The sequence below is a fragment of the Budorcas taxicolor genome, chromosome 11 (genome assembly GCF_023091745.1).
Source record: "Budorcas taxicolor isolate Tak-1 chromosome 11, Takin1.1, whole genome shotgun sequence".
Lineage (NCBI taxonomy): Eukaryota > Metazoa > Chordata > Mammalia > Artiodactyla > Bovidae > Budorcas > Budorcas taxicolor.
In genome coordinates this window covers 146,881,235-146,904,740 of record NC_068920.1, presented here as the reverse complement: position 1 = coordinate 146,904,740, position 23,506 = coordinate 146,881,235, and the positions used below count along the sequence as shown (strand labels likewise).

At 51.0% G+C, this 23,506-nt stretch overlaps 1 protein-coding gene across 1 annotated transcript; it reads left to right on the top strand.

Moving 5' to 3' along the window:
• Positions 1-8,606: 8,606 nt before the first annotated feature.
• On the top strand, positions 8,607-20,017 carry KLF11 (KLF transcription factor 11). Its single transcript, XM_052647821.1, has 4 exons — positions 8,607-8,701; positions 10,790-11,059; positions 12,633-13,602; positions 17,373-20,017. Exons 1-4 carry the CDS (start codon positions 8,657-8,659, stop codon positions 17,657-17,659), a joined length of 1,572 nt encoding a protein of 523 aa, XP_052503781.1. The 5' UTR covers positions 8,607-8,656; the 3' UTR covers positions 17,660-20,017.
• Positions 20,018-23,506: the final 3,489 nt, after the last annotated feature.

The window sequence follows — 23,506 nt, the reverse complement described above, 5'->3', positions numbered from 1 at the left end:
ATTGTGCTGTTGCTTAATGCTGCACTGGCCTCCGAGGGCTTTTTTTCTGGGGCTGGCTGCTCTCAGGACAGCGGCCCTGCGGCATCCATCCAGGGGGCCTTGTACTGTGGTGGGGGCCACTGAGCCCGGAGGGGTGGGTTCTGGTCATCTGAGAGTGATCTGGGCGAGTGGTTTCCACTCTCTGGGTCTGTTTCTCTTCCCACAAAATAAGGAGGGTGGACAAGAGAGCTGCTTCTCGCAGCTGCGTCCCTGGACCAGTAGCAGCACTGACATCCGGGGACTTATCAGAGATGCTGCTTCTCCGACGCCATTGGAGACCTGCTGTATCAGACACATGGGGTGGACCGGGCACTCTCTCTCGACACAGCCCCCAGGGCATTCCGGTGCTGCTCACGTGTGAGATCCTTGGACTGGCCGCTCTCCCCAGGTCTCAGGCCTTCTGCCAAGCTTATTTCCACCTTCAGCACCTGCTGCGTATGCACAGGTGGACTAGGTGTGTCATCAACACTGAGACGCCACCTCCACTCCCGGGATGGCTACCTCCCCCTTGTCCCTTAATACCAGCTCCGATGACCTCTCTTGCGGAAATGGCCCTCCTGCCAGCTCGCAGGCAGAGCTTGTGGAGTCTCGTCTGCCCGCCTCCTCACCCGCTCCCCACATGGCCCTTGTTCATGGGTCAGTCTTTCCTGCCAAATGGTGGGACCAAAGGACCAACGGTCCCCCTGCACCAGGCACACAGCAGAGCCCTCCTTCCCCACAGCTCTGCAGGCTGCCCAGCCCACTCTCTTAAGGCCCCACCACCGTCCCCTAAGGGAAGCCTCCACGGGCCCAGTGTGCCCACAGTCCCACCCTGGAGCTCTCCTTTGGCAAATGGTGCAGGTTGTAGACTATGTGGCCACTCTAACCCAGGACCAGGGGCCTGACATACACAAAGCCCGGTTCTCCCTCTCAGGTTAGAAGATGCAATACACAGAGAGGTGTATCCTGGCCTCCTGGGGACACACAAAGAGAAGACAGAGCACAGCACGAAGGAGTGTGTGTGTGTGTGTGTGCATGAGCACACACAGAAGGAGCTGACTGTCCCCTTTGTCTGCTGGGAGCTGCGGAGGCCCCCTCCCAAGTCCACTCATTGCACTCACACGTGCTCTTAGGGCCTGTTTCCAGGAGATGTTGGGAGAAAGAAGCAGGGGCCACGGATCTGAGACACGGAGCCTGGCTCCACCTGTGCCAGCCACGGCTGCTTCACGTCTCTAGTCCTCAGTGTCTGCCCTATTTTATAGATGAAGAAACCAAAGGTGTTAGATGCCTGTTGTCAGGTTGGTGGGTCAGTCATTCAACAGGTGGGAGATTGGTGGGTCAGTGATTCATGAATCATCCACTAGTCCATCATTGATGAGGTCATTTAGTCAACCAGCTTGTGGGTAAAGCGACTGGTCAGTTTATAGCATGTTCTGGTCCTTGTGTGGCTTCCAGCGAGTGGGCTCAGCCCAGGAAGAAAAGCAGGAAGGATGGGCTGGACTCAGGCCTCACAGGCGGCCAGCTCTCCCCTCCCAAGTCCGCTCTCTCCAGCACTCCCACCCACCCTGCCGCACAGCGGGCAGGGAGAGCAGCCTCCAGACTTGCTTTGTTCCTCTTGGCTCTGCAGCTGGGCTCAGGCCAAAGACTGAAATACTCAAGGGCTGGCAGAGCCTGGGCCAGCCAGTCTGCAACCCAAGGAGGGGATGTTGAGGGTCAGGAGAAAGAAAGAGTGCATGCCCCCACCGCCTCTGCTGTGGGTCCTTGACTCTTCATGGCTGCCGGGCCCAGGGCAGGGAGACATGCCAATCAGCTCCTTCCATTTCAACACGAAAAGAGGACCAGCCCTTGTAGAACCATGGTTATCCAAGGCGGAATGGGCCTTCGGAAGCATCTAGTCCAGAAATTCCCAGATGTGGGCATTTCACTGACCATAAAATTTCAGAACAACTTTGAGGGGGCTGCCTTAGGGTTGCCAGTGTTTTGTTCTCACAAGTTAGAGTACGATGTACCATCTGCTATCACCAGCTCTTCCTAAAAGACATGACATCTCACAAGAAAAAAAAAAAAGGTTTACTAATAAATGAATTAATGATAGTTTGAATAAATGATGTCCTTAAACTGTGCTTGACTATATGAAAAAAATGTGTTCCTTGCTCTTATTTTTCTCATTCATAACCAAACAATGAAAACTAACTTGATCACAATTCACAGCTGATTAGAATCCAAGAGCTAATCCAACTCTATTTGGCAGGTCAGAAAACTGAGCCTCAAAGATGACAAACAAACCTGTCCAGGTGACCCAGCACTCTAATAGCAGGAGCTAGGACACAACCACATTCTTCGTCCAGGATCCTGCTTGGATCCTCAGACCATGAGGCAATCGTTGTCATTCTCACTGGCCAAGTCCCTAACACATTTCCAGGAGTCGGCTCCAAACCTTTCTCTTCTCACCAGAGCCCCCTTCCCATCAGATGGCTCCCACGTCACCAAGAAGGTAGATCACACGTGGGCACCCTGGCCGTGTCTCCTCTGCACCTAGGTTGCTCCCCCGCTTCCTGGCCACCTGCTCTCCCCTCCCCCGACCTCTGATGAAGTGGGTCTGTCCTCCTGCCCAGAGCCTGCTTCCCTGTTATGTGCTCCCCCATCCTCCCCTGACTTCCCAACCTCCCTCCCTTCCCTCTCCGCAGCGTCACTCATTTTCCTCCAATGAGCCCTTCGCTTCATACTCAAGTCCCCGCACTGCCATTTAAAATTCCTTCAAAGTTCAAACAAACAGAAATCAAGATGGCTTTTTAAATATAATATCTTGTTTTAGACTCTTTTTAAAAATTCATTAATTTTTAGTTGTGCTGGGTCTTCTTTGCTGCGTGTGGGCTTGTCTCTAGGTGTGGCTAGTGAGGGCTACTCTTCGTTGCGGTGCGCACGCTTCTCGTTGTGGTGGCTTCTCTTATTGTGGAGCACACACTCAAAGGTGCGCAGGCTTCAGCACTTGCAGCTCAGGGGCTCACCAGTTGTGGCTACAGGGCCCTTGAGAATGGGGCTCAGCAGTTGTGACCCATGGGCTGTTGCTTTCCGATGTGTGGGATCTTCCCGGACCAGGGATGAAACCTCTGCACTGGCCGGCGTTTTCTTATCCACTGTGCCACCAGGGAAGTCCATGATGGCTTTTAAATACATGAAAAACCCTCAAGAAAACTCCACCAAAGAAATGCAATCAACTGTTACGAGTTCTCATTTTTTCGACCTAGCTTGGTAGAAGTCAGAATATTCGAGAAGGCCCATTATTAGTGAAGACAAAGGGGAATGTCTTCGCAGCTTATATTTGACATGGTCAGTGGACACAAAAACATGTTTGCTAGGGCAATTTGACAATTTCCCTCAATTAAAAATGCACCTACCCACGCTAGTAAAGTAATGCTCAAAGTTCTCCAAGCCAGGCTTCAGCAATACCTGAACCGTCAACTTCCTGATGTTCAAGCTGGTTTTAGAAAAGGCAGAGGAACCAGACATCAAATTGCCAACATTCACTGGATCATCAACAAAGCAAGAGAGTTCCAGAAAAACATCTATTTCTGCTTTAATGACTATACCAAAGCCTTTGACTGTGTGGATCACAATAAACTGTGGGAAATTCTGAAAGAGATGGGAATACCAGATCACCTGACCTGCCTCTTGAGAAACCTATATGCAGGTCAGGAAGCAACAGTTAGAACTGGACATGGAACAACAGACTGGTTCCAAATAAGAAAATGAGCACATCAAGGCTGTATATAGTCACCCTGCTTATTTAACTTCTATGCAGAGTACATCATGAGAAATGCTGGGCTGGAAGAAGCACAAGCTGGAATCAAGATTGCTGGGAGAAATATCAATAACCTCAGATATGCAGATGACACCACCCTGATGGCAGAAAGTGAAGAAGAATTAAAAAGCCTCTTGAGGAAAAGTGAAAGAGGAGAGTGAAAAAGTTGGCTTAAAGCTCAATACTCAGAAAACTAAGAACATGGCATCCAGCCCATCACTTCATGGCAAATAGATGGAGAAAAAGTGGAAACAGTGGTTGACTTTATTTTGGGGGGCTCGAAAATCACTGCAGATGGTGATTGCAGCCATGAAATTAAAAGACGCTTACTCCTTGGAAGGAAAGTTATGACCAACCTAGACAGCATATTAAAAAGCAGACATTACTTTGTCAACAAAGGTCCATCTAGTTAAGGCTATGGTTTTTTCAGTAGTCATGTACGGATGTGAGAGTTGGACTATAAGGAAAACTGAGTGCCAAAGAATTGATGCTTTTGAACTGTGGTGTTGGAGAAGACTCTTGAGTCCCTTGGACTGCAATGAGATACAACCAGTCCATCCTAAAGGAGATCAGTCCTTTAGGTGTTCATTGGAAAGACTGATGTTGAAGCTGAAACTCCAACATTTTGGCCACCTGATGCAAAGAGCTGACTCATTTGAAAAGACCCTGATGCTGGGAAAGATTGAAGGCAGGAGGAGAAGGGGACGACAGAGGATGAGATGGTGAGATGGCATCACCGACTCAATGGACATGAGTTTGGGTAAACTCCGGGAGTTGGTGATGGACAGGGAGGCCTGGTGTGCTGTGGTTCATGGGATCACAAAGAATAGGACACGACTGAGCAACTGAACTGATGTATCAGAATTTTCAAAGCCACTTTAGTCATAACAGCCCCAGACTGGAAACAATCCTGATGCCCATGGACAGAAGAACAGGTGGATAGATGATGCTGTATTTTACAGCAAGAAGAATAAATGATCTGAACTACACATAACTCCATGCCAGACCTCAAAGAGAATAAACTGTTATGATTCACTTGATACAAGTTTCAATACACACAAAGGCATCCGATGGTGTTAGAAGTCATGACAGGCATTATCCTGGGTGGACTCACCGAGTGGGCATCTACGATTCTACTAACACTCTGTGTCTTGATCTTCATGCCGTGACACACGTGTGTTTGCCTTGTACATCCAAGTTTTTGCACTTTCTGATATCTAAGCTATACTTTGACAAAATTTATCAAAAGGGGAAGAAAAGGGAAAAGGACAAGAAATGCAAGGGACTTTTCTGATGGTCCACTGGCTGGGTCAGTGCTCCCAGTGCAGGGGGCCCGGGTCTAATCCTTGATCAGGGACCTAGATCCCACAAGCTGCAGCTAAGACTTTGCATGCCTCAACTAAAGATCCCATGTGCTGCAACTAAGACCCAGTGCAGCCAAATAATTATTATTTAAAAAAAGAAATCCAAGGGCATGTTCAGCAGTTCCAATTCTATGAAGTTATTCTTGCATGTGGACAGACAATGCATGGATGATGTCCCAGAAAACTGGAAATAGCCTAAACTCTCTGGTGATTTAAGCAGGAGTGGTTAAATTAAGTACAACACGGCTGTATAACAGAATAGTTATTTAACCATGATAAAGCACAAGGGTGATCTTTGTGTACAGACATACAACAGCCTCTGAGACGCATTGTGAAATCAGCAAGCAAGATTCAGTAGGTGCATAGATCATTATCTTCTGTGTAAAAGTATTTCTGTATATACACAGACTCTTGGAGGACACACGAGAAGTGGTGGGAGTCTAGCTGGTGGCAACATACTCTGCTCTATACAGGAGGCCCAGTCTGCCTGCTGGACTGTGCTCTGCCCTAGACAGTGTGAGGCTTGGTGCCGATGAGGGCTTTGGTGATGGCTCAGAGTGAATTGACTTGTGCCTGTCTTCAGTTTATAAGCATGTCAATATCCCACTGAATGTAAGAAGGACCAGAATGTGGGGTCTGGCAGCAACCTCAGCTTGGGTGTGTGTGTGTGTGTGTGTGTGTGTCTGTGCGCACGCGCACGTGCACATGTGCGCACACGCGCATGTGTGCGGTTGTGTATACAAAGGCTTCATGGAAAAGCAGTATCTTGGTAGAGGTAGTGGAGAAGGGAGGAGGGACGAGCATAATACCTGTCTGTCTGTCACATGGACACATATAGGAAAGACAATGCCTATGCCTGCCTGCGGAGCCCTGAGCCAGCCTGCTGTCCAGGGAGCAGAAACTAAGCTGCTGGTGAGAGGAGCTGCTACTCTAGATTTCTGGAGGGCTGCCGCAGCCTCCTCCAGCAACACAGCCGGCCACATGGCCTGGCCACAGTGGCAGAGCTTGCATTTGCATCCAGGTGTGACTCCAAAATCCTGCACTTAGCACCTGGCTGAGTTGACTTGCCATTCAGGGGTCAAGAAGGGCTTCACTGAGGAGTCACATTGCAGTCTTAGAGAGTAAAAGAGGAGAAGGGAAGGGGTGTTCCACACAGAGGGCATGCCACTTACAAAGCAGAAGAGAGTGAGTTCATGTGGTGTGGGGGACATGGGGCTCTGTACTGGGGCTATGGGTCAGGAGGGAAAAGGATTTGGGGAACCAGTTTGAATGGTGCAGGAAGCTCTGGCAGGGGCCTGGTTACCCAGACTCATGGAGTCCCACCTAAGGAGTAAGCCTCAGTCCCATAGCTCTTTGGATTCCAAACTGAGGGTTTCATAACATCTCTACCTCTGGAAGATCATTCTGGCAGTGAGATGAGAGGCAGACTGCAGCAATGAAGCTAGGGGCAGAGAGACCCATTGGGAAGCAGTGGAATAATTCAGGTGAGAAAAGGAGAAAAGATGGTGGCTTGAACCACAGGAGGAGTAGGCAATGGAGAGAAGTTACGAGTTTGAGGAATATTTAGGAATAACAACACAAAGTAACTGGCAGTAGGAAGCAAGTGTAGGCAAGGGAAGGGTCAAAGGTGACTCAGATTTCTGGATGAAGGGATGAGGTACCTGGTGGGTTTCCTTCCAGAGGTGAGAAATCCAGACTGGGGTAGAATGGAAACTCGGTTTCATAGACATTGAATTAGAGGTGTCCGCAGGATGTCCAAGGGGGGTGGCCTACGGGGGATGGTGTTGACCTTCATTCACTCATTCAACCAATGGTTACTGTGTGTTTGCAGGGAACCAGGCACCGGAGGTTCACAGTGAATCAGACAAGGTCCCTAACTACTTGGGGGGAGGGTTCCTTCTGGTTGAGAGACAGTTAACAAATAACTAAAGAAACAGAAAGGTTACAGGCCATGAAAGGTACTGGGAATGATCTGAAGAAGATGAAATGGACAGAAGCCGGAGGCCAGCTTATCATCCCACTGCCCAACAGAGAAGGCCTGTCGAGGAACAAGCTGGCCAGAGCCCTGGACCCCATCTGCTTACTTATCCGTACAAGGCGGAGGGCCTGGTGCTCTGGTGGCCTGTTCCTTATGCTCAGGGATTCTCTTGCGAGGAGCCAGTCCCCACAGGGCAGGTTTCCTTTCCTTTCACCTGCTCTCAGCTTTTAGGGCCGAGGTTTCCTGACCGTGGCCTCTGGACCGTGAACTGTGCCAACCCATATCCGAGCTCAGCAAGCATGGGTCACGTAAGTGGATGAAGGGTGATCTCATGCCTCACTGCAGGCTGCTGGGGGGGAGGGGGGGGCGGGTACAAATAAACTCTGCCTGCTCTTCAGGAACTTTGAGCTGCCGAATGGATAAACCACACCCAGAGAGACACAGGAAACCGAAATGCTGGTGGGAGATGGGGGGGGCGAAGGGGGCGGCGGAGTGGGGGGGGCGGTTCTGGGGGGGTCCTTGGCATTTCTCTCATTCAGGCCCGAAGACGTCCCAGAGGGGAGTGATGCTCACACCTGGTCTGGGGAGAATGGGTTTCACCAGGTGACTTTTGGGTGGGCATCCGTCTTGCCCTCAATTCCCCACTCCCCCTGAACTAAGCGGAAGCTGCAGCCCGGAGCTGCCTGGGGACGGGGGGCGCGTCCAGCAGACACAGGTTTAGAATCTTGGGCTCTGGATATCTGCTGCAAAGAGCAGATGCAGGAAACGTAACCTGGGGCTCAAGAAAGCAAAATCTGGATAGAGGCCTCTAGGTGAGCCGCCTCCACTGTGCGGATTCACTCAGTGGGGACCTGCCCTCTGGCAGGCTACGGGCAGTGCCCCGCCCCCATCGCCTTTAAGCGCAGTCCTTCACCCCAGCCAGCTCCTTAGGCTCAGGGACTCCCCCGGCCCCAGCTGCGCGGTCGGTTCCCGGAGCCTGGCCGTGCGGCCAGCCGCCGCAGCCGTGGCAGTCACATCGCATCGCAGCGCCGCCGCCGCCGCCGCCGCCGCCGGGACCTTTCCCCTACTTTCCAGGGCCTCAGGCCCCGCCCCGTCGCCGCGACCAAAACACGTGCCGCGTCCCGCCCTGCCCGATCACGCCGCGGCCAGGCTCTGATCACGCGGCCCGGCGCGGCGCCGATTGGCCGGCGGCGAACGCGCCGGGCGCGGATTGGCTGTCGCCGAGCGGCCCCGCCCCGGAGGGGGCGGGGCGTGTTTTGGTTTGCCTCCGCGCTCCGCCCCCGCGCCGCTCCAGCCCCAGCCCCGGCCCCGGCCCCGCCCCGCCCGCGCCGCGAGGGCCGCGCCAGGGCAGAGCTGCGCGGGCGGGCGGAGGCGCGCGCCGGCCGCCGGTGCTCCGGGTGGTCGCCGCCGCCGCCCGCCGCGCACGTGCGGCAGCTGCCGAGCCCCCGAGCTCCTGCCTCGCGGGCGCTTTGTTGCCTCTAGGCCGCCAGCACTATGCACACGCCGGGCTCCGCGGGCCCGGGCGACGCGCCGCGCGTGGTGAGTGGCCACCCCTCGGCGTGAGGGGCGAGGTGGGGACGCGATGCCTTGTGTGGGCCCGGCGAGTGGAGGAGGACCCGGAGCCTCGCCGCCGCCGCGCGCGCGCACCGTTAGGAACCCGGGTGGGTTCGGCCGCCGGGAGGGGCGGTGGCCGTGCGAGGCCGCGGCGGGAGGGGCGGGAAGGGGGCGTGTGCCTCGTGCCGCTCCACGCGCAGCTTTGTCCGGCGCTGCCGCAGCAGCCCCGCCCTGCCAGCCCCCAGGTGCGGGACTATTTCCAGCCATGACGTCACCAGGCCCTGTGAGGAGGGGGCCGTTGGGCGGGGCGCGGCCGGCGGGAATGCGAGGCGAGGACTGCTGGGGCGGGGCGCCGGCGGAGGGGCGGGGACTATGGGAACGCGGCCCTCGGGCGGTGAAAAGGCCGAGGGGCGGGGCAAAAGCTGGCGGGAGGGTGGGGGCGGGGCAAGGGCTGTGGTGGGCGTGGCGCCGTCGGGGGCGGGGAAAAGGCCGAGGTGGGCTGGGTGCCATCGAAGGGGCGGGGACTGGGAAAGCGGCCCTCGGGCGGTGAAAAGGCCAAGGGGGCGGGGCGAGGGCTGCGGAGGGGCGGGGCGCCGGTGGAGGGGCGGGGACTGGGAACGCGGCCGGCGGGCGGTGAGAAGGCCGAGGGGGCGGGGCAACAGCTGGCGGGAAAGTGGAGGCGGGGCGAGGGCTGTGGGAACGCAGGGGCGGGGCAAGTGCTGGCGGGAAGGCAGCCCGCGTGGGGCGGTGCGCCACGCCTCTACCTCGGGGTGTCTCCGGTCCAGGCCTGAGGGTCGGGTGGATTTCGCTGGCTGCATCTGGGGCCTAGTCGTCGATCCGCGCGGGCCGCTGAGGAGCCGAGAGAGAGATCCGGGGGCCCCGCAACGCCCTGTTCCTCCTCGCCAAGCAGGCGGCAGACCCCACGTCTGTGAGTTCGCAGCTCCTTCCAAGGAGGCCCGGAGCAGCGGGCAGAAGCTTCAGGCAGAAGCGGGGCCAGAGCAGCCTTTGTAAAAAGCAGCAGCGTTACCTGGGTTCTGGGGGTTGGGTGGGGGGCAACGTGGGCAGGACAGGTTGAGTATTGAGGCAAACTGACTAGAAACTCCAATATTTTGGCCACCTGATGTGAAGAACTGACTTACTGGAAAAGACCCTGATGCTGGGAAAGATTGAAGGCGGGAGGAGAAGGGGATGACAGAGGATGAGATGGTTGGCAGACACCACCAATGTGATGGACATGAGTTTGAGCAAGCTCCAGAAGTTGATGATGGACAGGGAGGCCTGGCATGCTGCAGTTCATGGGGTCGTAAATTGTCGGACACTACTGAGTGACTGAACTGACTAGAAGTGTGTGTCTTCGTAGATGTAAAGTTTCTTTGGGAACAGATCTGTTCTAGTTGCTTCCCACCCCTCTCTTGCTTAAAAAGACAGGGTGCTGCGCTGGAAAGCCCTCAGGCCTCCGGCTGGTGGCGGATCTTAAACTTTCTTCCGTCCCCTCACTGGCCTGGTGGCCTCAGAAGTGACTTGGTGCCCCCGGCTGTGGGGACCCGGACCGAACAGCACGGGCTTTCCAGCCTCAAGCTCTGCTGAGCAATGGATGCCCTGCCTGGTGTGGATCCTCCAAGGTTGTCACACATGGGCCTGTGGGGATACTCTGGTGGCTTCACTGGCTCAGAAGGGCCGTGCTCTCATCTCAGCCGACCTGAGCCATGGGTGTCTTTGCTTCTCCACCGGGGACAGTTAGGTGCTAGACAGGCTCATACCTCTAGAAATAAGTCTTATTATTCATTTTACCGATGGAAAACAGGAACTTAATAACCTTTGTTAAGCATCAAGGTTTTCTGTGGAAGTCACTGGCCAGCTGAGTTCATTCCTCCTCCTCCCGTCGGCAGAATGCTGTCTTGGAGCTCGGTGGTCCTCGGTTGCTCTGTGGGCATCCTTCCTGAAAGCTAGAGTGCATCCACGTGCTGCCCGTGGTGCTGGGCGGGCTCCCGTGCGTGTCCCCATGCTGTCTGTTGGGGTGCCCCTCCCTGTGTTTCCAGGAACTGAGTAGCCATCCTATTGTTCTGCCTTTAGGTTGACATCATGGACATATGTGAGTCAATCCTGGAGAGGAAACGGCACGACAGCGAGAGGTCCACATGCAGCATCTTGGAGCAGAATGACATGGAAGCTGTGGAGGCTCTTGTTTGCATGAGCTCCTGGGGTCAGAGATCTCAGAAAGCTGACCTGTTGAAGATCAGACCCCTCACACCCGTCTCTGACTCTGGGGATGTCACCACGTCAGTGCATGTGGACACAGCCCCATCTGAGCTACCAAAGGACTTCCATTCTCTATCAACTCTGGTAAGAGCGAAGGAGAGGAGTAATTTGTGCAGTGACTGAAGTACGTTCATTAAATGTGCTGAAGAGATCCTAGGTAGATTTGCCTGATGCTGGCTAGCAAGGTCATGTCCTCCTTGTGTGTGGGTCCAGAGGGTGAAAACTTCCTTTTGCTCTTGAAAATAGCTTTCAGCTGATCATGGTTTGTAGCCACGGGGTGAAAATGCCCAGCGACTGAAACCTGCAGATTGATGGGAGAAAGCGAAGTGTACTGATTTCCCTGGGAAACTGCAGGGCAGGGCTTTGGTTCCCCCAGATACCCTAGTCCAAGGTCAGGATCAACAGCTGCAGCTGGGGAAGGCCTGTGCTCTGGTGCCAGGTGGCCTTTGTTAGCTGGATTGAAATCCTGGCCTCTCTGTGGCAGCCAGCTTTCTTGGGTGAGTTGGGTGCAGTCAAGCACTGGTTTTGGCTTTCTTAACTTGGTACAGCTATGAAGTTCCCGGAGAAAACTTGCTTGTCAACTTGGAGACGTTGAGAGCTGTCAGTTGGCAGCAAAACTGGAGATTATTGATTGTCCTGGGCTAGAGGCTTGTATTGAAAGGAGTGTGGAAAACCAACTTAGAGGAATGAGAAGGGACTTGTGGGTAGTAGAGAGGATTGTCCAGGTAGTGGGCCTGGCTACCCAGACAGCTCTGATCCTAGGGTGAAGTGCCAGTCTGCCTTGGGCTCTGCACTTCCCACACAGTTCCTCTGGCCCAGCCCCCAATGCCTGGTCACCCCTGTGTCCACTTGTCCTTTCCATGTGTGTCCACATGACAGACACACAGGTCTTAGCTTATGCTGGTTCCTTCTCTTTTCTCCTCCACCTCTACCCAGATACCACTTCTCCATCAAGCCTTTCTACACACACACACACCACACTGCACCACACCACACCACACCGCACACACATCACACCATACCACACACGCCCCCACCCACCTGGGTTGAGGTGCCCTGCTTCATGCTCTCAGAGTTACTTGGCATTGGAATTTTCCCCTCGGAGGGTGAAAATAAGTGGGAATTGTTGGGGCAGGGGGGCTGTTACACAAAGAAAGGCTTGGTTTAGACAGAACCCCTTGTTGCAACATGGCCTTTTAGGAATCATTCTGTTAGGTTTTACTTTGCATTCAGTAGGTGCAGGATACATGTGTGATTAATGGATAAGTGTGATGATTTCCACTAGAATTTTTAGAAGTTTTTTGAGAATCTAAAATATATCATGTAAAGCACTCATCTTGAACATAAATTTTCATCTTTCATTTGTAGTCCTAATATTTAAATTGTCCATTTCATTAGATGTGCAAGGCCAAGCATGGCACTGGTTTTCTTACAACTGAGCAAATGGATGGCTTTGAGAGGGCAGGAAGAGGGGAGGAAGCTAGGAAGTAGAGCGGCTGATACAGCCTTTGTATCCACTGGGTGCTGCTGTGAGCAGACCTCTACCAGTCTTTTCTAGATACTTCTTTGTAAAGGCCTTGGGAAGACAACATGTTCAAAGTAAGTTTCTTAAAATTTAACCAGAACAACGTTTTCACATGGTACTTTTTTTTTTAAGTGCATGACTCCTCCTCAGAGCCCTGACCTCCTGGAACCATTGACTGGGACAGTTGTTCCTCCCCAAGTAACTGCTTCCAAAGCCTCCGTGGTCGTGGCGGTCCCCCCAGCCTCTGCTGGGGCTGCCAGAGTGCTGAGCAGGACAGCGGAGGGGGTCCTGCCTGGTCTGAAACCTGAGCTGCTGGAGCCAGCTGCCAGCCCGCCCTGCAGGGCCACGGTAACAGGTATCACTGGCCACGCTGGCGGGAGTCCCACTTCTGCCCATCACTCCTGTCCCACGGCCCAGACTCAAGAACAGCAACTTCCAACTTGCACAGAAGGAGAAGCACAGTTCCTGGGACATGTTGAAACTTTGCAGGACATGCACCTCACAGACAGTTTACTCAGCGTGAACTCAGTGTCCTGTCAGCCTTGCTCGCACAAGTCCAGTGGCCTGATCCCCACCAACAAAGGCCAGCAGGCAGGGTGGCCCGTTGCAATTCAGACCTGCTCACCAAAGAATTATGAAAACGACTTGGCAAGGAAAGCCACCCCTCTGATCTCCGTCCCCATTCCTAGTCCCCCCATCCTCTGCCAAATCATCCCTGTGACTGGACCCAGTGGCCTGTTACCAGCTGTTCTGAAGCCGCCTCCCCAGGTGTCTGCAGGGCTTGTCAAGCCCGTCTTGCCCCATGCGGCTCCCGCACCCCCGCCTGTGTTCATGGGAACGTCTGTGCCTCAGGGAACCGTGATGCTGCTTCTGCCCCAGGGGGCCCTCCCCCAGCCCACCACATGCTCAGCCGGCAGCATGCCTGTCGGGAACACCAGATTCCTGCCCCTTGCCCCTGCTCCAGTGTTCATTGCATCCAGTCAGAGCTGTGCCCCTCAGGTAGACTTTTCCCGAAGGAGGAACTATGTTTGCCATTTCCCAGGCTGCCGGAAAACCTACTTCAAAAGTTCCCACCTCAAGGCTCATCTTCGCACTCACACAGGTGAGTACTGCAGGGTAGGTAGGGCATGGGGAGGTCAGATCCTGTGATTAGAAAATACACGTCCAGCCTTCTCTTGGTGGGAGCAAAGCTGGGATCCACTGGAGAAGGTGACCATTTTTCTTTGGTTTTGAAAAGCGTTCATCCTCTTGGGGTGAACATTAGTACATCTGTCAGTGGTTTTTCTAGAATCTTCTGTTCAGAGTGTTGTTCTCTGAACCTGTGATTGATAGGCTTTTAGGATGAGGCTCATGCACCCTCTTTCTCTTCATATTGCAGTGGAGGCTTTTCTTTGCATTTTAGAAAATGTCCATTCACATTCAGTAAACACTCTTTATCAGTGCAACTTAGGCTTACTGTGGGGAAAGAGCTCTCCAAAGTGTGGAAAATTCTAGAATATTTGAACTTTAAAGGAATTTCAGTTTTTTATTTTTGGAAATACATAGTTTTAACTCAGAAGTCACAGAAGAAAACTAACTGTAATGACCTAGTGATCTCTCTGTAGTCCTGTCCATTCTGTCCAGAAGGATTTTTGGCAGTGATGGAAATGTTCTCTGTCCATTAGGAGAGTAGCTACCAGTGACACCCACTTGAAATGTGAACAGTGAATCTGAGGAACCTAGTTTTACGTTTTCATGGAGTTTGCATTTACATAGTTACATGGTGCTGGTGTGGAGAAGGCAATGGCACCCCACTCCAGTACTCTTGCCTGGAAAATGCCATGGACAGAGGAGCCTGGTGGGCTGCAGTCCATGAGGTCGCTAAGAGTCGGACACGACTAGCGACTTCACTTTCACTTCTCACTCTCATGCATTGGAGAAGGAAATGGCAACCCACTCCAGTGTTCTTGCCTGGAGAATCCCAGGACGGGGGAGCCTGGTGGGCTGCCGTCTATGGGGTCGCACAGAGTCAGACACGACTGAAGCGACTTAGCAGCAGCAGTAGCAGTGGCTAAATAGTCTGCTCACTAAACTCAGCTTGGAAAGGTTCATATACATTCATACATGAAAGCACAGTAACAGGTCATGGGTTCTGCAATCAAGATGTGTTTCATAAGCACCCTTGGTCACAGAACCCCAGGTGTCTGCTGGTGGCCTGGGGGACGGCAGTGAATTGTAGAATACAGCTGAGGAAAAGCTGAACTGAAGGGAGTGGTTATGGTAGTTTACTGTGAGATGCATTTGAGGTAGAGCAGTTTGTAATTAGCACATTAAAACTCTTGACCGTGGTAGCTCCCACTTGCGGAATGAAGTTGCATCTGGAACACAGGCCTTATAGGAGCTCTACCACCCTCCGCGCTGTGGAGGGGCTATGTGCTTCAGAGATGAGCCCCAAACTTGGCCTGTGAAGAACTTGCCTCTCTGGCTTCACCTTCTCTTTGCAGCCCCACGATGCCCCTGTTCACCCTCTGCCCGTCTGTACTTACTGAAAACCCTGTAAGAGCCAGTTCTTAAGGTATTTCCTCATCTCTCCTCCTTTCTTTGCCCCTAGTGGTTTGCTGTGCTTTTCACCATGTTCTCCCTTTGTGTTTTTGTTACTTGTATACTTGTCTGACGGAGAAGGCAATGGCACCCCACTCCAGTACTCTTGCCTGGAAACTCCCATGGACGGAGGAGCCTGGTAGGCCGCGGTCCATGGGGTCGCGAAGAGTCAGACACAACTGAGCGACTTTACTTTCACTTTTCACTTTCATGCATTGGAGAAGAAAATGGCAACCCACTCCAGTGTTCTTGCCTGGAGAATCCCAGGGACGGTGGAGCCTGGTGGGCTGCCGCCTATGGGGTCGCACAGAGTCGGACATGACTGAAGCAGCTTAGAAGCAGCAGCAGCATACTTGTCTGATCTCACTGAGTATACACTCAGTGTCTGTCTTAGGAGCCTGACTCTAGCAAAGTCATGATTGATTATTGGTGCTGTAGGCTCCGTGTGAACAGGTACCTCTAAGTGGCTCCTTGACTTGGCAAGCTCTGCTTCTCACTGAGACTACAGAGGTGAGCTTCAGATCACGTCCAAACACAGATTCCACATCTGAGGATGCAGTGGGATGACGTCTTACTGTTCATTCGGTCAGCTTCCCTTGGTAGAAATACTGATAGGATGGCATGAAATAAGGTGATCAAGCAAGCTGTCTTCAGGTTTCCCAAAGTTCTTAAGGGTCAGGAACCATAAAGGTTCTGAAGAATCAAATTCTGGTGCTACTTTGTACACACTGAATTGGAGTTTTCGTAAGAAATAGAAACCTTGGGTAAGTTTACGTTAGATAAGATCGTTTTTCACTGTACCAACCTGAAAATGTTTTCCTTAGGATAAGGTAGAGTGGGCAAAGGCTACATTTTTGCTAAGTTGATAATACGGGACACTTTATAAATCCCACACCAAAGGGTTGTCTGTCTCCAACATCTGGCCACCTGGTACGCTGCCACCAGTGGCGTTTTCCTGGAAACAGGTAATCTTATGCTTTCAACACGGGGTCTTTGAAATCCAAGAAGTGCGAGCCCTTTTTCTTTGAGTGATTCATAAAAACCCACTGGAATGCTGAATTTTCCTGTTAAATCTGCTTTGAGAATACCAAAGATTTAGTTGATGTCTCTTCAGTACTCATTCACTCAGAACCATTTATTCACCACCTATCATACAAAGTGCCGTGCTGGGGAGGCTAAACTGTACACAGATGGGTGAACTAGACAAGTTGTAAACCTTCTAGGAGGAAGGTCATGACAGTATGCCACAGCATTTAACAGATACGTTCACAAAGTTGCACAAGCAGTGTATGGTGGTCACAGCCTGGTCGAGGTGAGGGCCTTGGGAGGCAGGAAAGGGCCGGGAGGACTTTGCAGACAAGTGCTCCCTGGGTCCCCTCCGTACCTCGAGGGAGAGCCAGTGCAGGCGGGACAGCTGCCAGGCGCTCTGAATGGAGCGAGTGACAGACGCATGAAGCTTGTGACAACAAGAGGTTAGCTATTAGAATCCTCACCAGTCTTGTGATTAACCTCATCGTCAGTGTAATAATAGACATGAAGATGGAGTTAATGATTCTGAGAAGTCGTGAAGGTCCTGGGAGGGTTTTTTTTTTAAGATCTGCAGCTTCAGAGAGCAAAAGAATTTTTACATTTTTTTTTTAAAGGAATTGATTCTTTTCAAGAATCTTCCTCCTACCCCAAGTTCACAGTCAAAGATTTTAATTTGAAAACATGGTATGGCATCCCTTATATGTGGACTCTGAAAAGAAATGATTCAGATGAACTTACTTATGAAACAGAAAGAGACAGACTTAGAAAACGAACTTATGATTGGCAGGGGAACGGGATGGTTAGGGAGTTTGGGATTGACATGTACACACTGCTCTGTTCAGAGTGAATGACCACCAAGGTCTTACTGGACAGCACAGGGAACTCTGCCTAGAGTTACGTGGCAGCCTGGATGGGAGGGCGGTTTGGGGGAGAATGGATACACGTATATGAATGGCTGAGTCCCTTCGCTGTTCACCTGAAGCTGTCACAGCATTGTTAATCAGCTGCACCCCAATACAAAATAGAAAGTTCAAAAATAAAGATTAATTCAACATCCTGGGCCCCTGACATGTTGTGTGTTAGGTGTGGCAGGAAGAAACGCGTTTTGAATGATTTCTTGACTTGCAAATAACCTGTTACTGGAATAGTGGAATATTGCTTGCCCCTTAGGTTTTCACGCACAAAATTTTTAAAACGACATGATTTAACGTGTCCACTAAGGTGCTGGGCATTTCCTTTTCTGTCTGTTTCCTTGCCCCTCAGGAGAGAAGCCTTTCAGCTGCAGCTGGGACGGCTGCGACAAGAAATTTGCTCGTTCAGATGAACTCTCTCGCCACCGCAGAACTCACACCGGGGAGAAGAAATTTGTGTGCCCAGTGTGCGACCGGCGTTTCATGCGCAGCGACCACCTGACAAAGCACGCCCGGCGCCACATGGCCACCAAGAGGGTCCCTGGCTGGCAGGCAGCGGTCAGCAGGCTGAACAGAGTGGCCTCTGCGGAGGACCCTGGGAGCCCGCTGGAGCCGGAGTGCGCGCCGGCCTCCTCCTGAAAGGGCTGCCGGGGGGTGGTGGACAGGAATTTTCCAAAGCCTTTTTTCTTTTCAGGAATCATGGAAGTGATGGTTTTCTCTCCAAAAACAACAACAACAAAAAATCGTCTTGAGGGCTAGGGGAGCTGGTTCTGATGAACGTTCTGTTAACTTGTCTTTTTTTGGTTGGGACCCTGTTCAGTATCTTTTGTAGTTTCAGAAGTTCTTTTAAGGAAATGGAAGAAAATTTGGTAATCTAAATCACCAGCATTCAGACACACAGTTTGGCAATAAATTTTGCAAAATTTGGATTTTTACAACCTTCCTATTCCTATTTTGTAGGATTGAGACAGGGTACTAATTTTTATACTGTTTTTTATAAAAAAGATACTTACATGGTTGGTTCTCAGATCACTGATTTCTATATAGATGATTTTAAAATCATGTTTTCAATGTTTAACATTTTTATAATCCTGCTTTTGGTAAAGTTGACACATTATTCAGGCAAAAAAAAATGTACAACTCTGCAATCAGGCCTTTTAGATCTACGAGTTTTTAAAATCAGAACTAGTTGAATAGGGGTCTCTTAAAGAAATGGGAGCGGAGGAAAACCTTTGCAGGCAGCTTCTTCCTAATACTCTCAAGGGAAATTCCAGAGAACAGTTCCCTTTAAGGCTTTATGTAGTCTAAGGAATTAGAATTTTCTTTAAGTAGAACTTAGTCACCCGTGTCCGTGGAGTGACTTGTGAAGATTGTGCCCCAGAGATGAACTTAAAATAATCGGTAGATATGCAGTGAGCAGAGAGCTGCTGTAGCATCTAAGTGTCTGTGGTCAATTCACAGCCTCCTGTCCGTACCTCAGACACCAAGAAAAGATGACATAAGCACTCAGACCCAGCTGCTCTGTCCCTTTGACTTCCTTTGCTGTGGCCTTACCCAAGTGTTTTGTGGGTAGAATCACTTCTTAGAGAAACAGATATCCTTAATGGTTGGAGGAACTTTCCACCTAAGGAAAGCTTATGTGAGGTGAAGTAGCTGTGTGTGCGGTCCAGCTGCCATGTTCCAATTCCTTTGCTTATTGAGTATTAGTGATGGGAAATGTTAGTGACACGGTACAGCAATAATCCTACCAAGCTGTCTTTTCATTCACTTTGTTGGAAGGGAGTTGTTTTGATCAAACACAACAGTACTTGGAATGGGGTATTTTGCAGTCTGCTTAGAGAAGAGACCACGGGCCTCACTGAAGCCATGAGCACAGGTCCCAGCGTTGTAGAGACTGCACCCTGGTGTCCAGGAAGCTGCTGAGACTGCTTCCACTGGGCAGCCTTGGGAACCCAGGCAAGAGAATGTACATAAGGGACATGGTAATGTCACTGTCCTTCAAGCCTGGGAATGGTTTTTGTCATGCTGTATGTAATCAGATTCTGTCTTTGCTGCTTATTTATTTTCATTTGCCTTTATTAAAATGATGGTAAAAGGTGAAATATTGAATACGTACAATTAGGCTTTGTGTTCAGGTATTTTTTAGTCTAATGGCCCTCACCCGGTCATTCACTGTATGTCACTTGATACGCATTAAGTTACTCTTTAGTATCAACCGCTGATTGACATACAGGTCTGTAAGTGCTGGCTGTGTTTAGGAGGCTTCCGTGTCTTTGATCACTTCTATTGCTAAGCATTCCTACTGGTCGTGAGACATACTACAATTACAAGAGAACCAGAATTCAATGTACATAGCCCTTGTTTCCCCACCACCCTGTCCTTTCTCCCACTCATGCCCTAGATCAGCATAAACATTTCTATGTGTATGCTGTAAATGGCATTAAATTCGGATATTTTTCATAATTAACCCAAAATAGTATTGGTCTGACTAAGGTTCTGGTGGATAATATGTCTCTTGAGTGTTTGGTTGCTTGTCGCCCTGAATGAAGTTCATTCTCTGAACAGTGTTGTTTCTAAAGAATAGGTGTGCTAAAAAGGAAAAAGGGTTTTGATTTACACTTCCATTTCCTGATGAGACTTTGAAATACCTTCTGTAAACAACATTTTGGGCCCTCTGTTGTTGATGGAAAGATTGTAAGTTGAAAAATAGCTTCACCTGAAAAACGCAACATGAGAACCAGATCCTCATGGGGCGTGTTCAGCATGGGGTCCCTCCATGCGCCAGGGCGTCGGAGGAGCACGCGGGAGGCACGGCCCCTAGAGCACTTTACTGCCCAAGCAGTTTTGCTTGTTCTTTTTTGACTTTGAGCCTTTTAAAGTAGTTTCAATGATAAAACTTTAAATGTTTCAGAATTATGTTTTATGTAACAGACTTTGACATACTATTTAAGTGAATATGTATGATGTAACTTTTCTTTGAATCATATAAAACTCTCGATTTGCAAACTGGACCTGTGTCCTGTACTGTAATGTACCCAGTGCCTGACCACCACCCCTCCTCTTTGTTTTCTGGGATTCTGTTTGGCCTTTGGGCTCTTTGGAGGATTCTTTCTGAAAGAAATAATGTGAAGAGGCAGTTTCCATGTTGGCCACTCTGATGTTGGGACTGGCCTTGGCAGAACCAGGACCATGATGCCAGGTAACCGTGGCCCTTGTCCTCAGGCTCTCCGTGTGCCAAGAGTGGAGATGGGAGGCAGCAGCTTCCTGCCCCCCAGCCCCCAGCCCAGGCTTCCAAAGAACATCCAGGAGCCATAGCCTTCACGCCTGCTTCTGGAGTCAGTTCAGTTAAGTCGCTCAATCGTGTCCGACTCTTTGCAACCACATGGACTGCAGCACGCCAGGCCTCCCTGTCCATCACCAACTCCTGGAGCTTACTCAAACTCATGTCCATTGAGTCAGTGATGCCATCCAACCATCTTATCCTCTGTCATCCCCTTCTCCTGCCTTCAATCTTTCCCAGCATCAGGGTCTTTTCTAATGAGTCAGTTCTTCGTATCGGGTGGCCAAAGGATTGGAGTTTCAGCTTCAGCATCAGTCCTTCTTCCAATGAATATTCATGACTGATTTCCTTTAGGATGGACTGATTGAATCTCCTTGCAGTCCAAGGGACTCGAGAGTTCTCCAACACCACAGTTCAAAAGCATCAATTATTTGGTGCTCAGCTTGCTTTATGGTCCGACTTTCACATCCATACATGACTACTGGAAAAACCATATCTTTGACCAGACGGACCTTTGTTGGGAAAGTAATGTGAGTACGTTCTTGCTAAGCCATTGTGCTGGGGCTGTGTATCCACACCCCACCAGAGGCGGCCTGATGGCCTCAGTTCCTGCTTCTCAGGGTCGTCTATCAGCAGCCCTGGACAGGGTCAATGGCTCCCCTGCAGGCCACACCACCCTGCTTTCCTCTTAACCTCACTGCTCCTTCTCTGTCTTCGTTCCTCTCCCTGACCCCTCTGGTACTCTCTTCATAACCTTGGTGATCTTTTCCAGCCTTGTGATTTAGATAAAAGTGATATCTCTACTATAAAGACCCCCGCATTTTTGTCTCTCCTTTACACTTATGCACCTGGCTTCAAATTCCTATATCCAGCTGTCTGCTTGACACCTGTCTAACCAGCATCCCAACCTATAAATGACCAAACTCATCTCCCCCCGCCCCGACACTTGCTTTTCTCACAGTTGACCCTGCTGTCTTTAAAAATAATAGGGAATCTATCCTTCTAGCTGTTGAGGTGCAAAACCTTGGAGCACCTGAGACAGGCCTGGGTGCAGATCTGTCTCCATCTAGCTGTGTTTTTGCTGAGAAAGATCAGTTCAGTTCAGTTCAGTTCAGTTGCTCAGTCGTGTCCAACTCTTTGTGACCCCATGAATCGCAGCATGCCAGGCCTCCTTGTCCATCACCAACTCCCGGAGTTCACTCAGACTCACATCCATTGAGTCCGTGATGCCATCCAGCCATCTCATCCTCGGTCGTCCCCTTCACCTCCTGCCCCCAATCCCTCCCAGCATCAGAGTCTTTTCCAATGAGTCAACTGTCCGCATGAGGTGTCCAAAGTACTGGAGCTTCAGCTTTAGCATCATTCCTTCCAAAGATATCCCAGGGTTGATCTCCTTCAGAATGGACTGGTTGGATCTCCTTGCAGTCCAAGGGACTCTCAAGAGTCTTCTCCAACACCACAGTTCAAAAACATCGATTCTTCGGCGCTCAGCCTTCTTCACAGTCCAACTCTCACATCCATACATGACCACTGGAAAAACCATAGCCTTGACTAGACGGACCTTAGTCGGCAAAGTAATGTCTCTGCTTTTGAATATAATATCTAGGTTGGTCATAACTTTTCTTCCAAGGAGTAAGCATCTTTTAATTTCATGGCTGCAGTCACCATCTGCAGTGATTTTGGAGCCCCCCAAAATAAAGTCTGACACTGTTTCCACTGTTTCCCCATCTATTTCCCATGAAGTGATGGGACCAGATGCCATGATCTTCATTTTCTGAATGTTGAGCTTTAAGCCAACAACTGGACCTTTAATTTCCTTATTTATAAAGTGAAGACTAGGTAGAGAGAGCAGGGGCCTGTCTCAGGGTCTGGCACTTTTATTTTACACATAGAAGAAAAAGCCCTAGTTGTTTACCAAAAGCATTCAGGGCTCCTTGAAGGGTAACTGGAGCACAGAAATAACAATGGGCTTAGAGTATTCTGTTGCCAGCTGCCATCAAGGGTGTCAGGGACTGCTAAATGGCACAGGGCTCCCACTGGCCAAGTTGTGACAGTTTAAACATGAACGTAATAGTAATAGGAATTTCACACCTCTACCCAAGATGGAGTAACGGGAAAAGCCAAATATACTCTCAACACCCAAAATAACCAGACAAAATTATCAAATGAGAGTTTTCTAGGAACTAGACCTTAGGTCATGAAAGACAGTGACCCTGAGAGACAGGATGTAAATGGGGTACACCCTGTAACTGCCCAGATTTGCGGCTTTGAGGAACTTTCCAGACTGTGGTGCAGGGACAGGAACTCACGAGAGACAGCAGAGTCCCCAAGCTGAGCAGATGGAGCTGCGGGTCCAGGGATGCCAAGGTGACGGGGGTGTGGGGTAGGGCGCCAAGGTAGAGAAAACAGCTCAGAAAACCCAGGAGATCTACAGAGGGTGTGTCTAGAGGGGAGGAGAACACCTTGACACTGGAGGCAAATTGTGTGCACAGGGGTGCATGTCCATCCTCTGGGCTGAGGAGTCTTTACTCACAGCACTTCTCAAAGGCCAACCTGACATGGTTGGATTGGGGCCCAAGGGTTAGGCTGCATGGAGAAGCTCACAGGGCCTGGGCACTGGGCCAGGACAGTGGTGGGCCTCGGGCTTGGTGTGCTGGGCACCTGGCCCCTCATGGCCCCTGCTTGGTATTGGAACCTGGGGAGATGGCTCTGTGTGTGGATCATAAGAGCTGGGACAGGAGGTGCCCAGATGGTTTTGCTGAGGGATATCCCTACCAAGGGGGGGCTGTGGCTTTCCAGGTGGCACGGAGGTAAAGAACCTGCCTGCCAAGGCAGAAGACAGAGGAAACTCGGGTTCAATCCCTGGGGTGTGGAAGATCCCCTGGAGAAGGGAATGGTAACCCACTCCAGTATTCCTGCCTGGGAAATCCCATGGACAGAGGAGCCAGGAGGGCTGCAGTCCGTGGGGTAGCCAAGAGTTGGACGTGACTGAGCGACTGAACAACAACAAGCTTTTCCGGAGCACTGATGAGTGTGTCTCTGCTCACTAGAAACAGTACGTCCTCACTGGCGGAGACCAGATGTGGCTACCGGAACCCTGGTGTCTCACAGAGGGCCGGGCTCAAAGCAGCAGGGGCTCAGAAAATGAGAATGAATGTGGGTTGAACAGACACTCGTGGGACCATCCACCCTCCCCTGCAATCTCA